General features: G+C 41.3%; 1 protein-coding gene across 1 annotated transcript in view; it reads right to left on the bottom strand.

The window, feature by feature from the left end:
• Positions 1–68: 68 nt before the first annotated feature.
• spidr (scaffold protein involved in DNA repair) overlaps positions 69–16,450 on the bottom strand; it is a 30,860-nt gene continuing 14,478 nt past the window's right edge. The window contains exons 11-20 of the mRNA XM_035634112.2: positions 11,731–11,889; positions 8,723–8,810; positions 8,335–8,475; positions 8,158–8,217; positions 7,434–7,632; positions 3,588–3,782; positions 2,311–2,404; positions 2,109–2,223; positions 1,187–1,243; positions 69–576 (exon numbers count right to left, since the gene is read on the bottom strand). Coding sequence (XP_035490005.2) covers positions 457–576; positions 1,187–1,243; positions 2,109–2,223; positions 2,311–2,404; positions 3,588–3,782; positions 7,434–7,632; positions 8,158–8,217; positions 8,335–8,475; positions 8,723–8,810; positions 11,731–11,889 — 1,228 coding nt within the window. The 3' untranslated portion in view covers positions 69–456. The remainder of the gene's footprint in view (positions 577–1,186; positions 1,244–2,108; positions 2,224–2,310; positions 2,405–3,587; positions 3,783–7,433; positions 7,633–8,157; positions 8,218–8,334; positions 8,476–8,722; positions 8,811–11,730; positions 11,890–16,450) is intronic.

Genomic DNA, 16,450 nt, shown 5'->3' with positions numbered 1-16,450 from the left:
AGTCTTTGCACATAGCTGGAGTGTTTCTTCTCTAAAGACGTCAGAAAGTACAACGGGAAGTAGAAAAGTTAAGTCAGCAAAACCATGTTTATTGACAGTGTCAGTTATCCTACACACAGAGGTAGACGGCTTGGTTGGGAAAAGGGGTTTTAGGCCACTTAGAAAAAATGTTGTTTACACTCAAAACTGCTCTTCTGAAAGTCACATCCAAGTTGAAGGACCACGTGGGCTGCTTTGACAGACTGCATGCCACTGGTCTACCCTTGGGCTGTCAACTCCTGGTCCACAGGATCACATATCATTAACACAAACAAGACCTTGTCTTCTTGCAGCCGTCAGGGAGGCCTTCAGTCAGGGAGGAGAGGGGGACAAAACTGGCCAAGGCCAAGGCCTGGCGTGCACGCAGATCCTTGGAGCCTGAGGATTGATATCATTAGCTACTTGCCCTGACATCCATTAGAGGCAGATTTCTTCCAGGCCGATCCAGGGGGCAGGTTTCTTGGTGACGACTCGGACGTAAACTGCAAGGGGGCCCACCTCTTTTCCCAGGACATTCTCCACATCGTAACCTGGGAACTGAGACACACACAGTCCATCAAAAAAAAAAAACTCATACACGACACGCTGAAACATACAAGTTCTCCCTTTTATTAACCTCCTGTTGAGATCACTTTAGGCCAAAAAACTTTTCTCCTCCAACTATAACCATTTATTTTACTGCAGCATGAATTAGTTCTTCAATCGGATGATGTTGCTGTGGTTGCAAGAATATTTGAGGGCATTTGAGGCCCCGACCTTTGCACTCTTCATATCGGTCAGCATTAATTCTGTTGATCTAAGTATTTATCCAGCACTCAAGAACTACTCTGACTAAGGTCATTAATGCCAACAGAGTACCTTAGGCTTATGTTTTACCACTTGTAAATTATACAGAAAGTAAATAAAAAATGTATGCAAACGGAAAAAAAAAACCCTAAAAGATTACATCTACAATTTGACAGCAAAATCCTTCAACTGTATCAACGACCAGCATCACACAGGGTTTTTTTTCTTTCTTCCATACAGAACAGAGCTTTATCACCCTGACATGTGCAGATGACTGTGCTTTCAGGACTTATTGACAGAAGATCAATGCACCGTGCAGTTCTGCCCAGTGTTATGTAAGAGTTTGTAAAAGCAAACTCACCTCGTTACCCTCCAGTGCTGCAGTGTTTAGAACGGACATGATCGTCTTCTTCCGCAGCTGTTGAGTACATTTTAAAAAGTGTGGAGCCGTTAACGTCGTCTTAATTATTGTCTTAATGCTGCAAATAAGGAATAAATAGTGAACTAATCAGACTGTGCTATCTGGTGAGTAACAGATTGATAGACGGGGGGTTAAAATATACAATGGCTGATAAGAAGAACTCTGATTATTTGATCTATTTGCCTCACCTGATTTTCTGATTACGACTTTATACCAAGTTTTCTTCAGTACAAAATGTTATTATGCACATGCACACACGGTGACGGGTTTTATTTCTTCAACCTTTCAATGTGCAGAACTTGAGATTGTATCTTTACAAGTCAATTAAAGACTCTATAGCAGAGCAGCCAGGGAGCATGAGAGGATTTCACTGTTTTTTTGAAATACATTTCAGCAGGTTTCAACAAGGTTTGAACTGAGCTCTCAAATCACTGCTGCACCCTCCAAACCTGCACTCATCTGGTTACTTGCTTTTTTCTGCTTGAAGCAACAGTTCTAGAAACAATCTCTTATTCACATTCTTGCTGACAGGTGAGAAGACTGAGACTGCCTTCGGAGCTGTTGAGTAAATATGAAGGCTAAACGCAGGAGAGGTTAGCAGTTAGCTTAGATTGGCATCAACACTTGAAACAGTTGGCTTGTGAGAAAGTCCACCTAGCCTTTTCCCAGTTTCCAATCTTTATGCTAAGCGAAGCGTCTCCTTGATGTAGCTCCGTGTTTATCACACGAGTCCTTTGAATACATGTTACACAGTGTAAAATAATATCTGATTATCCCTAAAATATTTTGAGGCTTTATTAACACAAACAAAACTTTGAAAAAAAGAAGAAGATATTTACTTCATAAACTTATGAATTCTTACCTTAACCTTTAAAGTGCAATCAGCTAATGAAGAGGAACTCAGAAACACTTCCAGCTGAATCTTGGTGTCCGGCTTGTCCACAGCTAACTTACAAGAGACACAGTAGAAGGTTTGACTGTGGAAAGAAAACAACAAAATGAAGTGCTGATTTGCCACGATGATTAATATAAAGCTGTTCTGGCTTTAATTTTTAAAAACTTACGGCCTTTCAGCTAACATCTCCAAGTCGTCACTTCCACAGTAACTGCAGGCCGGCCAGGAATACGCCGTGCTCTCATCTACTCCAACTATCACCCCTGCAGACAGACATGCAACTGTTCAAAAATCAACACTGACATTCAAAATCACCCTCGGCGAAACATCCATACGAACTATACTTTTCACTTGACTTTAACTAACTCTTTAGTGACAACCTGATGATTTTTATCATTCATTTCATTTACACCTCTTGCTATTTAAAAAAAAAAAAACACGGCAAAGGAAAAACACTGATGACCAACATAGAAGGAGCACTGGTGAATGATCTATGCATAGATTTCAAAGTGTGTGTATGTTTGTGACAGGGTGTAGGAGATAAACACATCCATCCCTTTCATTTTTATCTGAGATTGCAGTGATAAACGTGCTGAAGCACCATCTCACTCGATGACCAGAGCGGCTGTTCCACAAACATGGGACATTTAATAACATACTGAATTTAACGCAGATAACTGGTTCCTCGTACTTTCTGGTCTGAGTCTTTTTTCACTGGTAATTTCCAGAAGATACAAGTTGCACATGAGTGCAAAAGATAATATGTGTTGTTTTTTTTCAAGCCACCTGACCAAACAGAGGGGCCAGAACCAAGAGAGTTCACAGTTTGATCATTGCCCTCAACTGTGACATGAAGTCAACAGATGCAGATTATTATCTGATTTAGGCCACTATCTTTCTTTCTGCACCACATTTGGAAAGTTTTACAAAATGTAAAAGAAATGAAATGAAGGAATTTTAAAGTCGAAAAGTATTTCATTGATTAATTTAACTAACACAGCAAAATGTCTTCAGCATAAAGCTGTGGCAAACCATTTTTTGATGTTAGCAAAAATGTACAGAAACAGCACATAAGCAAAAAAGAGGCTTGAGAGAAATACTACTACATCTCCACACTAGCTGATTTTTTCCCACCGTGCAATCGTCAACTGAACTCTAAAGAGAGCAGGCGTGTTAATGTCACAGAAAAATGATATAGGAACTGACATGATTTTCATTTCTTTAAGTTTCAAACAATGACATCCTGAGGACAGTGAATAAGAAACAGAAGAAGGCAATGCCTTCAAGCCACATCAAGGCCTCTTGCTGAGTTGACAACTTATATTTGGAAAAAACAAAAATACAACAAGAAGTGGTTTCTTCCCCCGAGAAACGAAAACATTTGGATTGTTCTGCAGGAATCACTCCCGATTTAGGATAGTTTACATGAAAAGGGGGGGAACTGACCTGTGAGAGCACAGAGGGAGTTGGGCGTGGTCTCCAGACTCAGGGGATCCAGTCTCACAGGTTGGGGCAGGGTCTTTGCCTGGGGCTCGGTCAACAACGGTGAAAGTAACCCTGGCCTGGTTGTGGCCTGTTGGCTGACTTCAGGCTCTGCCGAGCACACCTCAACAACTGACTGCTCCGCACACAGGAGGACGCCTGGATGTTGAAGTCAAAAACAGAATTACAAATGAAATGTGTGCAAACAATCGACTGTGGCGACTCTGCCCCTCTCTCCAAACCTGCAGACTAGCGAGTGTTGAGTGGTGATAGACTGTATTGAAAATAGAGCCACTAAAGTACGACCTCAGACTCCATCCACACTGCTACGTTTTCATTTTAAAACGCATCACTGCTGCTACGTTTACGCCTGCCGAGCAGGCATCACTACTACTGAGTTTTTGCACGACTAGGAGGGAGAAGTCTGGAAACGCTGCTCGTCCCGTTTTGGTTTAAGAACTCCGGGGCTGCGTTGTATTTGGAACGCAACAATATTCACTTCCTGATTGGTTTTCATCAGTCAGGACTTGACAATCAGCAGGAAAAAAAGTTGTTAACACTTACTGTCAGTAACAGTTCCACATCGCTGTCGTTCCGACAAAATAATTCCCTGCTCTTACTTTTCACCAAGTAAAAATCTGCTTCCTGTTTACACCGACACGCACATGGCCAGTGTACGTGAATGGTCACATGATATGCATTTTTTCAGGTGCGTTAGTATGGACGGAGAAAATATCGAAAATATCGTAGTATGGATGTAGCCTCAGTGCAACAAAAAAGAGTAAACCTGTGACTTCCTGCTGCACAAACAAGGTTATAAAGTGTGAACACCACAGCTTCCTCAGTCAATGTCCACACACACACACAGGTTTTTGTTTGGTTTTTTTTATGTAGCCTTACATGTTTCCAGTATTAGGTCAGTGAAAACAGAACTTTGGCAAAATGTCGACCAGGGTGAATATTTTTTGGTAGACAGGGAAAACAGAGATTTGCATTTTGGTTTGTAACAACCCTGATGTCAGCCTGGTAATAGCTTCATAATGACTCCTGATGGTCATCACAGCCTTAGTCAGGGTTACTATCGCCGCCTGCTTTCGACACCACTTTACGCCTGTTTTTGAATTTTCATGTAGATGTAACATTAATTCCACAACACCGGCGGAAAACCAAGGTTTTAATATTTATCCGTGTCTGTGTGGACGAGGCATTAGTCCTGCCTGGGTTGTGTATAACACAACATTGTTCCACATGGTGAAGAATTCATTTCAGAAGTAAGAAACTAGAATTACTGCCTTGCAGTTGTTTGCCTCTGCCAACTAGTCCGGCAGATCTTTCACAATTTTATCCCATTAGATATTTGTGCGAAGTTTTGTCATACTTGGATTATGACTCAAGATTTGAGAAGGTACAAGAGCATTGTTACACTGCCGAACATAACCTGAAACACAGTTGCTGAATGAAAAGACGATTCCAAGTCTCAAATGTGACGAGTTGTGATGATTAATGCGGTTTGAGGAGGAAAAAACAAGTTCTGCTTCACAAATGTGAATTCCATTTTTTTCCTCTTTTTCTCTAGACTTTGATTTTTCTTTCTTTCTTTTTCCGTAAAATATTGGATAATTTTACCTCTTTGGGCCTCGAGTTCTTGAAATGAAACCATGTGAGATGTTCAGGAGAGAAATGTCTCTGGTGGAGCAGCTAACAACTCAGAGACATCTGAGACGTGACAAAGGACCCATTCAGACGTCTATTTGACTTTTTAGTGAAGGACCACAAAACACTGTGAAACACTGGTTTAATCTTTATTGTATAATAAGCTTATCATATGTTTCCTGGGCAAACTGTTAACTGTTTAGCTATTTTTAGCCCCTAATGTAGATGAAAACCCTCCCACTGTGTCTGCCTTATTTTGCTTTGCTGTGTTCTTGACCTGCAGGTAGACAAACTTAACCCCTTTGTCATTTTTGGTTTGTTGCACCATACAACACAAGGAAATCAACACTTGGACTCACATTACACACAGTAACGCCTTTACTCTGTTTACACACCTTTTATGTTTAAGTTGAGTTCAAGTTGTGTTGAACTTCTTTTGGTTATTTTGGTTCAATAAATTCTGTTTTCCCTCTCTTTATGTTTTCCAGCTACGAGTTGAGTGAAAACACAACAAAGAGACATTTCCCCTAAACACGTCTCCATCCCCCTTTTCATTGAAATAACTGCTCAAGTCATTCAATAATTAAAAAATAGCAAATGTTAGAGAAGTCAGAGACACACAATTCTGTAGCAGAGCTGTGTTTTGTTTTCTCTGCTGTCTCGTTAATCACGACATGACTCCCACTCACATTTATCTGGTGACCATTTGGTTGGGTCTGACCTCTAGCTTGTGGACTACTGGACTAAGGCCCAATTCCAATTACCCCCCTTGGTCCTACTCCTAGTGATCATTTCACAAAGCATCCTGGGAATTTTATCCTACCACTCATTTGAAAGCGCTCAGTTTGAGGGTCCATTTGGCAGACTATAGATGAGCACTGCCTCTCGATAACCCAACAAAAACAGGATACCTCCATGTGGCAGAGTGAAAAATGGAAGAGTAGGGCCAAGAGGGGGAATTTGGACTGAGCCTTAAGAATCTGTGTCAAAAGTAGTTAAAACTAGCTCCACCACCAGTCACTACAAGATCAAAACGCCACTTAAACACTGATGCGTCGGAATTAACAATCTAATATTGTCCTATATAATAAAATCTCCGTCACGGGGGACATTTCTACTGCATAACCACTACATTTACTGAAAATACATTTGTCCGTTTACTTATAATTGGGCATTTTTTACCTCCCCAAGGAGGTTAAATTTTTCGCCCCGGTCCATATGTTTGTTGTTTGTTTGTTTTCAGCAGGATTTCGCAACAACTACTGAATGGATTTCCACAAAACTTGAATGATGGGACATGGGTCAAGAAAGGAACAATAACATTTTGGCACAGATCTGGAAAACCGGCAGATCCAGGAATTTGTCATCACTTTCTTTAATATTGTGAGACCAGGTGATTTCTGACATTTTCAACAATTAACCCATTAATACATGGCTCTTGACGAAAAAAAATCTGGCACATCTAAGGGAGTGATATCTATTAGTGTGCCCAATTTGGTGCATCTCGGTTGGATTTAAAAGGAATATTGGGCCTCGGCGGAGGTATGCGCTCTACCGGGTGCCATTCTAGTTTGTTGGTTTGTTTGTTTGTGAGCAGGATAAGGCAAAAATGACCAAACGGATCCATGGAACTTGGTGTAAGGATGAGACATATGCCAAGAAATAATCACTTTCTCTAAACATTGTGAGAGAGGGTGTTTTTGACATTTAGTTTTTTATTTCCCATGGAATAATTCATGGGTCTTGACGGAACAAATCAGGCACATTTAGGAGACTGATATTCATTAGTGAGTTTGGATGCATATAAAAATCAGGATCTCGTGGATTTAAATGTGGTTTCATTAGGGGACTATTGGGCCTTGGCAGAGGTATGCGCTCTACTGAGTGCCATTCCTTAGTTACCTCATGGTATTGGTATTTTTACTTAAGTAACAGATGTGAGACCCCCCTTCTGCCACTGCATGTAACTAGTAAGTATAGCTGTCAGATGCATGTTTCCCTTTGCTGGGAGTAGAAGTATAGAGTAGCATATCTATACCAAAAATTATAAATGAGCAAAAGTACTAGGGTGGCTGGTGCACACAGTCCTATAAAATAGAAAACTTGATGAGATAGTGGTTGAATGGCCACAATAAAACAATGTTATGTTATATCTACCATGTTCTTTGATGGCATCTCTGAACGACACGCGACAGGCAGCAGGGGAGTGTAGTGCTTCAAGGACAGAGGAAGTGAGCACACAGGAAGTGCTCACACACAGGGCCACTGTTCGCCTGCACGGCATCTCTGGCTGCTCCTGCTGAAGACTGGGGTCCGTCAGCACCAACCAAACCTCACCCTGGCCTACATCACTGCTCTGAAGGTGAAACACAAAGGAAGACAAAGACAGAAAAGAAACCAACACCCAGAGAATTACTTAGAAACACACAATGACCTAGAAAGCAACAATTTCTAAGGAAACCAATGCACGACAATTGCTTATGAAGCAGCAATTAGATTTAGTGCTATTTATGACAAGCTTTGACGAGATTAGTCACTCAACAAGCTGCACACAATGGTGGTTCACGAGAACGACAACATTGGAAAGTGTATCTGTGTTTCAGTGGTGTGAACAGGTGGCAAAGTCCACCAGTTTGTTCTGAGCTGCTATCTCGTCCCGGTTCAAAGTTTAAAGGTCGAACCAATCAATGGTAAGGAACACCCGAGCCCGACAGAGATTGTCTTACACAAGCCACTCTCAACGTCAGAGCTGAAATCTTATCAGTTTGTTGGTTCAAATTATCTGAAAAGGAGCTCAAGAAGACAAAATTTTTATTCTGTTCTTTTGGATTTAGTCAAATTAAATGTTTTTCAAATATAAGCGAAGGAGGACAAAAAATACCTGCACTCTCTTGTATATAACAGTGGCAACGAAACTGCAGCGACAGGTTTTCTTCTGGCTCTGAAACCCCCCCCCCCCCCAGAAAAATACAGTTTTAGATCGAACAACTGAAGATAAGTTTTTATCTCAATTTGCAATTATTTTTTAATTTGTGTGAGTGTGAAAGAAACTGTTCACCTGGAGTATGTCTCGTAAGGTTTGTCCTGTGGGGGGAACATACAGCATGGACACAGTTTGCCCCTCGGTGGGTTCAACAGAGCTCTCCTGACCTGAGAGCAGGTAGCAGAAACTCAGAGCTGGACCTGCAGCTCTGCTCTCCTATAAAAAAGAAAACTTTTAAAATATATTCCATGTTAAAGGGAGATAAACTTATTCTCAAGTTTCTCACAATGAGATGTCGTTTCCTCTCAGACCTTCAAACACATAACATTTTTCTGCATTTTACTGTATTTGTGTTGAGTTTATTTCCAGTACGCTGATTACGTGTTGTCAAACTGTGCACGTGTTGTGTAAGTTGCAGTTCACTTGGCGATGATGCATGATTTCTCATGTATTTGGAACTTACTTTGGCCATGCTTGGTGTGTTTCCATGATCTCTTACAGGCGTCACTTGGGACCATAGACTGTCGATCAAGCTGAAAAGCCTGGTGCGCCTGAGAGTGAGAAAAAAAGAAAAGAGGGTTTGGGGGTTGGGCACTAAAAAGTGAGGAATGAGAAGAAACTGGTAGATAAAAGACTTCAGTGCCAAGCTTTCACAACCAGTTTCACTTCCACTGAAACAGGAATCTGTTGCGAAAAAAGCCTGTGCTAACATCACCTAGAATTAACAGAGAGCATGCTTGAGCTGGCAGAGCAGATGCACACAAAAAAAGTTTTTTCACAAGCAGGTTTTGAGATACTAAAGGGTGGGAAAACCGTTCACACCCTGTGTAAATCACATCATCATTGTGGTGCAAAAGCAACAAGGTTTAGAAAACCAATTACAAGCGAGTTTTGACTGCCACAATTGTAATGCGTGATTCGTTGCCTTTAATCCAAGTAATGACAGAGTGAAATCAGATCAAACTCAAGAGGTTTGTTTACGCCAAACTGATACTGGTAAGAAGGATTTAAAAAAATTAAAAGCCAGTCCATCTGCACACGTCAATCTTCTGATTCATTGTCTGTTGTCTCAGAAGTACTTTTTAAGCTCAGGGAGGCTGGTCAATGTTACTTATTCATCCATGTAGGCGCTGTCATATCAGCCGGTGGTTAACAACCTGTTAGTCAGCCTGTAATCACAGGGCTTTTTGTGTGGAACTGGTTCTGCAGCCCATTCAAGTCCAGGGAGGCCTGTGCAATGATGAGTAACAACAAACTAACAGGACTCATTCAACAAACGTCTATCAAACATTTAAGTACATCTGTTTTACTGCTTTAAGTAACTTCTGTGGTTTGTTCTGGTTAGTTACCGTCAAGTCTCACCCTCAATCCTTACAGACACATCAGTTGGCACACGCCCAAGAATATTCTACTTCCTGTGAAAATCACAGTAAGGTCCAATTAATTTAATAAAAGTTTTTAACCGAATTATATGAGAAAATTCATGACATGAACTGGGGAAAATCTCAAAATGTTATGTAAATTGGTGTGAAAGGACCCATGAGCAAAATGTTGAACTATGAACTACTCCTTTAGAATATGGATCCTTTGGTAGGATTTGGCGAGATCTATCGAAATAGGCATTTGTAGAGTAAAACGCCGCGAAAGACGATGACATCAGGGTGACATGGCGTCAGAGCTTAGTAAAGCTCGTTAGTAAAAATCACTAGCATTAGCAATGCTGTGTGGAAAACATTGAGATGCAGCTCCTCATTTTTTTAACCTGGCGCTGAGCGTTGCTGTCACTAATTTCGAAAACAAGCGTGCTGGTGCTTCGTCGCATCAGCTCCAACTAATTAACTTAATGGCAGATCAAATAAAACCTTTGCTGTTGTCAGATTGTATGCAGTTTTGTCTGCAGGCCACTGTCCAATATACTTTGTGAGAGAAGAAACTTGAATCTGTAACACCGCTGTACAACTCAGCCATGAGTGTTTCTGCAGTTCCAGCAAATCCAACAGAGTGAGACATCTTACCATTTCACATTATGCCACTGCCTCCAAAACATTCATTCACATCATATCAATAAATTAAGCTTACAGACTTTATTGGTATTGTTACTTTTCATGACGCTGGGCTAAACACTGTCACCACTGTCAGCCTTCACCGATGGACGACGCTTCCGTCCAGCCACCATCCTAATATTAGGGTATGGCCCTATTATTAGGTTATGCTTAGAAGTCCAGTAGTTTCTAAGAAACTGGAGGAAAAGAAATGAATGCATGATTTATCCCCGCCAGCCCCACATGTTTTTCCACTTGAGCTAATAAGACAGCCCGTGTGTGAGCCCTCAAGATAGCCCATCAATCACAGACTGACCACGGACAAACTCCAGGGACATTATAGGCTGTGGCAGCATTGAAAATACCAAGGATGTAAACATACCCCCAGCCTGGCTCTAAATGTTCCAATGTCACTGCTTCTAATCTGGGATCCTGACTATGGAAACTCACAAGGGACACAGAGCGTGCACCTCGGTATCACTTTACATGTAAACACAGTGGCACTGCTGGCAGGACAGCATAATGAGCCGCAAACACTCAATTCTCATAGCGCCGTGAATCTGGATGTTAGTGTTTAGAAAAGGGCATTTGAGGTGAAAATTGGGGGATTGATTTCTTCTTCTGTATAATAATGGGGATTCACACATAAGGCACCAAAGTCAATGGCCAATGTGTGATGGTTTCATGCGAGGCTCAGGCTACATACACACCAATACATTTTATTATTATTTATTAATTTGCTACGCTCCAGAGTTTTTAACCCCCTAAAAATTAGACTTTCGGAGAAACACCGCTGATCTGATAAAAGTTTGAAATTTTTGGCATTACGTGTTAGTCCGGACGGGCTGAAACAGAGACGATAATGTAGAAAAACACATACATTTCCTGATTAGGTCTTATTAGTCACAACGCTATGGATAATGAATGACAAGCATTGCCATCAGTTCCACCTTGTGGTCAATCCGAGCGAATAAATCCCTGGTCTTACGTTTTGTTATTGCTGTTTCTCGTGATTAAGCAACAAACTGCAGAGTCGACAATATGCATCCTCTTTATATCTGCATGGATGGACAAATATTGTTCTTGATACGGAGCTAAAGCGCTTGGCGAGATTGTTTTCATTTTAAAACACCTTTTAAATCTAAAACGTGTAAGTATGAACGTAGCCTCCGGGGTTTCAGCCACCCTTAGGCTAACATTTCCACCATTCCATATCAGGAAGTGTCTACCACAGGTATTTATCCAGGCCCGTTTTTCAAGACGGTAAGGGAGTGAGATAAGATAACCTCACATATAGCAGAAATCCATATCACATCTTGGTATTGGTCGCAGGTTGAAATTTATCACTTGGCTGTCAGCTGAAATTCAGATGAAAAGCTTTGTTCATCGAGCTTGGAGGGACGAGCCCAGAGGAGTCTGAGGGTCGTACCTTTCTCGAGTGACCCGTTGCACCACTTTAATGCCTCTCAAGACACAGGTCTTCCCCTGCCACTCCTGGCAATACTGGAGGACGTGGTCTTTGCAGGGCAGGAGGTGCAGCTGGACCACGCTGAACATGCCGTAACTGTCCTGAACAAGAACACACAGCCTGGAGAAACAGACAAAGAAAAACACCACACGCAGAGATAAAATTAGCCTGATTTGATGCACTGATATGAATATAAAAATGTATAAATGATGTGGAGCGAACAGACAATAGTTTCTGTTTACATTTGGGGTTCCTCAGCTAAATGCAAAATGTGTAAACTTGACAAACAAAAGCTCTGTAAGTGTATTTGCTACCTCAGAAAGGATATATTTTTACTATTTTAAATCCTGCATTGTTGAGCAGTTTTCATAGACAGAAACCTTGGTTGTGTCAACAGAAGCAGATGATTTTCATCTGTATCTTTAGTTCAAACACACGAGCTGCAAAAAAAATTGTGCTATTCAGCATATTGAGCATTGAAAGCTCTCAAGCTTCGACTCTTTGCCAGACAAAAGGTCAAAAAGTTGTCCCCCCTTAACTTTTAAGGAAATGTGGACAAGAAATCCAGAAAGTTCTCGGAATAATGTAGAGTTTTAATATCTGCAGTTTCATAGCAACTGAGCAAAACTCAGTTGGAATGAACAAGTAAGTGAACCTTGAGCTGATTCCTGCATTTTTGGGGGGAAATTGGTGTGTGCAGGGTACATTTCTTTTTCCTTTGTATGCTGCCTTTGTCCTGGCTGCACCTGTAGCCTGCTGAGACTGGATGAACGCACAATCCATTTTCAATTGGCACCCTCAGGAGTAACACAATATTCATCAATCAAAAATACATACAAACAAATAAATGGTTCTACTAGTTTTGCTGAAATTACTATTGCAATAGATTTTCACCCATCTCTGTACCATAGTATTTTTAAAAAATCAGCATCAGAAGGGCTTAAAACTCCGCTGCTCCCGGTGACACACTAACAATACACAGTCTTAGTCGTGACATTTTAAGTGTTAATACTAGTGGCTGGTTCGACAGGCTGCTGCTGACATTAAAGACCTTTGGCCTACAAAGTTGTGAGGCATTGAACTACAGCGTATTCCTTCACCCTGCTGCTCCCCGTGAGCACACAGCCTGTACTACTACAGGCTCCAGTATCTCAGTCAGTCAAGCCCAGACACAGCCCAGTACCAGCCCTGAGAGTAAACAGTGGAGTTCATATTCCCTGGTTTGACAAACAACATCCAGGGAAGAAGAGGAGGAGGAGTGTCAGCGTGCCCATCATGCATGCGCATGCATGCACAAATCCCAGACACCGGGAGCGTTTTGAGACACTCTCAACCACCTGATTGGGCCTATAAATTTCCTCTGTTGGTAAACATGGGGTCTGTCTGTGTTTGTTTTGAGCGACCTGGAAATAGATATCTAAATAACATTCCTCACATAACTTATGGTGGCGCAGACCAAAGTTTTAACCAAGATTATTCCCAGTTGTTGTTAAATTTACAATCCAAAATCAGACCTGTACAACGTCCTGTCAAGTCAACAAGGAATGCCTGAGATAAAATAAAAAAGGTGTGGTCTGTGTAACTTTCAATCTGAAACACGAGGGCAAAAGTTCAAAGTGTAAACTAAATGGACCCCAACCCCATTTTACATGGATGATATATGTCACAGCAAAGACCAATCACTTCTTAACACGTTGGACACAACAGAAACGTCTCACATTCGTCATACTCTTTAAATTCAGAACCATACCACTTCCTTCTGTTGGAGTGAGTAAGTCTAAAGCACCATGACGAACCATGCTTCAGAAATTGTAACCGATTAGCTACATCTCACAATTATTTCCATTATAGGTTGTTCTTTTTGATTCGATTTCTGTGAGGCCAACAATTTTCCAATACAAGTCTAAAACCTAAAGATGTTCAATTCTGTCTGTTATGAAACAGAGAAGCAGCGTCTTCACATGTGAGTAGCTGGAAACGTTGCTTGATAAATGACTTGAGAGTTGAAGAGCAACATTTCGTCAACCTACGAAAACTGACTAAAACAATTTGTCAACTAATCGTTTCAGCACTAGCCAGTAAGAAGTTTAAAAATAACAAACTTCTGCAGTTTGTAACTGTTATTAATGCAGCGGTTCACATTGTACATAGCCAAGGGAAATGGCTACACTCCACTGGTAATGTAATATATTTTTCTTGCGTCAAATAATTTCCCACGACAAGAGCAAAATCTGCAACGCCACAGGCCCTTTTTCAACACTTTCAACAGAACAAGTCCAACTTTTATTTCATGAGGATATAAATACACTTTTCATTTTTGCCGGGGCTTGTTTGAACTTGTAGAAACCTCAGTGTGAACGCTGAGATAAGACGATTGACGTTGACAGATAGAACAGATAGATGGGTGATGAGACTCCGCGGTGGTACCAGCTTGACACAAACAACCACAGCTCTGTTCAGTCCCTCCTTTTAACCGTTCACAGCCCCACTTCCTCAAACAGAAACCCCTCGCTGCCAAAACTCCTCTGCCATTGGCCGCTTTCCGTCTCAGGCCTGTTTTCAGGAATTTGTTATTGTGAGTGATCACAGAAAATTCACAGCAACTCAGCTTTCCTTCCAGGAACAACGATCCACTGAGTCTGTGTGCGCGCACGCACACACACACACACACACACACACACACACACACACACACACACACACACACACACACACACACACACACACACACACACACACACACACACACACACACACACACACACACACACACACACACACACACACACACACACACACACACACACACACAAGCCATACACATGAACATTACTTGGCAAACATACTAAGTAAGCGACCCACACATTAAGAACACAGCAGAGGGGCCTCATTGGTGGGGGGCGGACAGGCAGGATTCCTTCCTATGTGTTGTGCACCAATCAGTGCAGGCACTGCGATAAACACGTTTGTAATAGGAGCCTTGCAGCACATTGTGTTCCTTCTCCACCGAGCCTCTCCTTACTTCCTACAAACAGTTAATGTTCTTGTTTATTCTACTCTGAATTTACGGGAACTTAACATCTTCTTCAGGCATAAATATCATACTGGCCTCACTCCCCTGTGTTAACACAGAGGCTGAACAACAAAAGGATCAAATGAGCATGCTGACCAGGGGAGTGAGTCATACAGGCAGGGGACACAACATGAGGCACAAACTGTCCCCGTCTTTAGGCAGAATGAGGCCAGTGGGCTGCGAAGTAAACTACCCTTCTCCCTTCATGCTGGAGAACTACTATAAGCAACACAATGTACCACGTGTTGTTATTTCTGACATGAACCTCTCAAGGAAAGACACAACGGTGATTTGGGGTTTTTGGCATTGGTAGTTAATTTACCGCCTTGCTAAATGAAGAAAAAAACAAGATGGAAAAACAAAACGTAGAGAAGAACAGACATTTAAACGGAGGATTTGTCACCACCCGTAGGCAGAGTCACCCAGATATTTTGCACTTGAGCCCACATGATCACCTCCCTCACCTCTGCCCCACCTCCATCCTTTCACTTCCAACCAAGCCTGTTGAATCTGGTTGAGTTAGAGATAAACTGTGGGAGGGGCGGGAGAGTTTCCGGTCAGAGGGCGGCGTTTGTTTACCAGCCGAAGAAGCAGCGTGGCAGGAGCAAGTGTCAAATTACAAACCGCAGCTCATTTAGTCAGCTGACCGAGGCTCTCCTCCCATCACCACAGAGGGGGCCCCCCCGGGCCCCTGCACTCTGAGAAACCAATACTTTTATTACTCAGCAAAGGACAAAAACAATATATATATATATATATATATATATATATATACATTTATATATATATATATATATATATATATATATATATACATTTACATTTATATTTACATTTATATTTATATTTATTTATTTATTTTTTATTTGAATTTGACATATAATGCCAAGTACAAGTCATAAGCCAGTAAACCAAACCAGTAAACTTAGGACAACACTGTGTGCTGAATACGCAAATCTATGCACAGATCCGATACCACGTCTTTAAAGTAAGACAGCACTTTCCAACGTGAAGTATTGACTAATTGCTGCCATTTGCACTCGCTCTCTCTCATTTGAGAACTTAAACCAAAAACCAAAAACATTTGGACTCAAAACATTTTTACTTAGATTGACTAATTAACTAATCAAATAATTGCCTCATCTACATACATGAAAACATTTTTTTTATATTAATATTATACCCAAGCTAAAACATATTTGACCAAATTCCACACAACTGCGATTTTCTTTTGTAATGCAAAAGCTGAGATCACTTAACATTTTCACAAGAATAATAAAATATACTTGTGCTTTTCATCAGAGCATTACGGTAAAAAAAAATAAAAAATGTAATTGTTCCACCCAGTGGGGTAACGATTGGGCACCAGTTCAACTCTGACTTGCTCGTGCACGAGATTCTGAAAACATCAAGCTGTCTTTCCTGAGAATTGGCCAGAATCACTCACAGAGGGGCTGGATTCAATTAGAATTATTTGTGTCCTTTGTCAAGCATTGCCATATGGCTGGAGACAATATGAGCACTTTGTGGGGCCCGAAGCTCTGTGAACAATAGCTCAACCACTGAGACACATTCTGCCACCAAGGAGAAGCATGTAAGGCCTGAGAG

This window comes from Scophthalmus maximus, chromosome 5 (genome assembly GCF_022379125.1).
Source record: "Scophthalmus maximus strain ysfricsl-2021 chromosome 5, ASM2237912v1, whole genome shotgun sequence".
Lineage (NCBI taxonomy): Eukaryota > Metazoa > Chordata > Actinopteri > Pleuronectiformes > Scophthalmidae > Scophthalmus > Scophthalmus maximus.
Note: the sequence above shows the minus strand (reverse complement) of the source record. Positions and strands in the feature narration are given on the sequence as shown.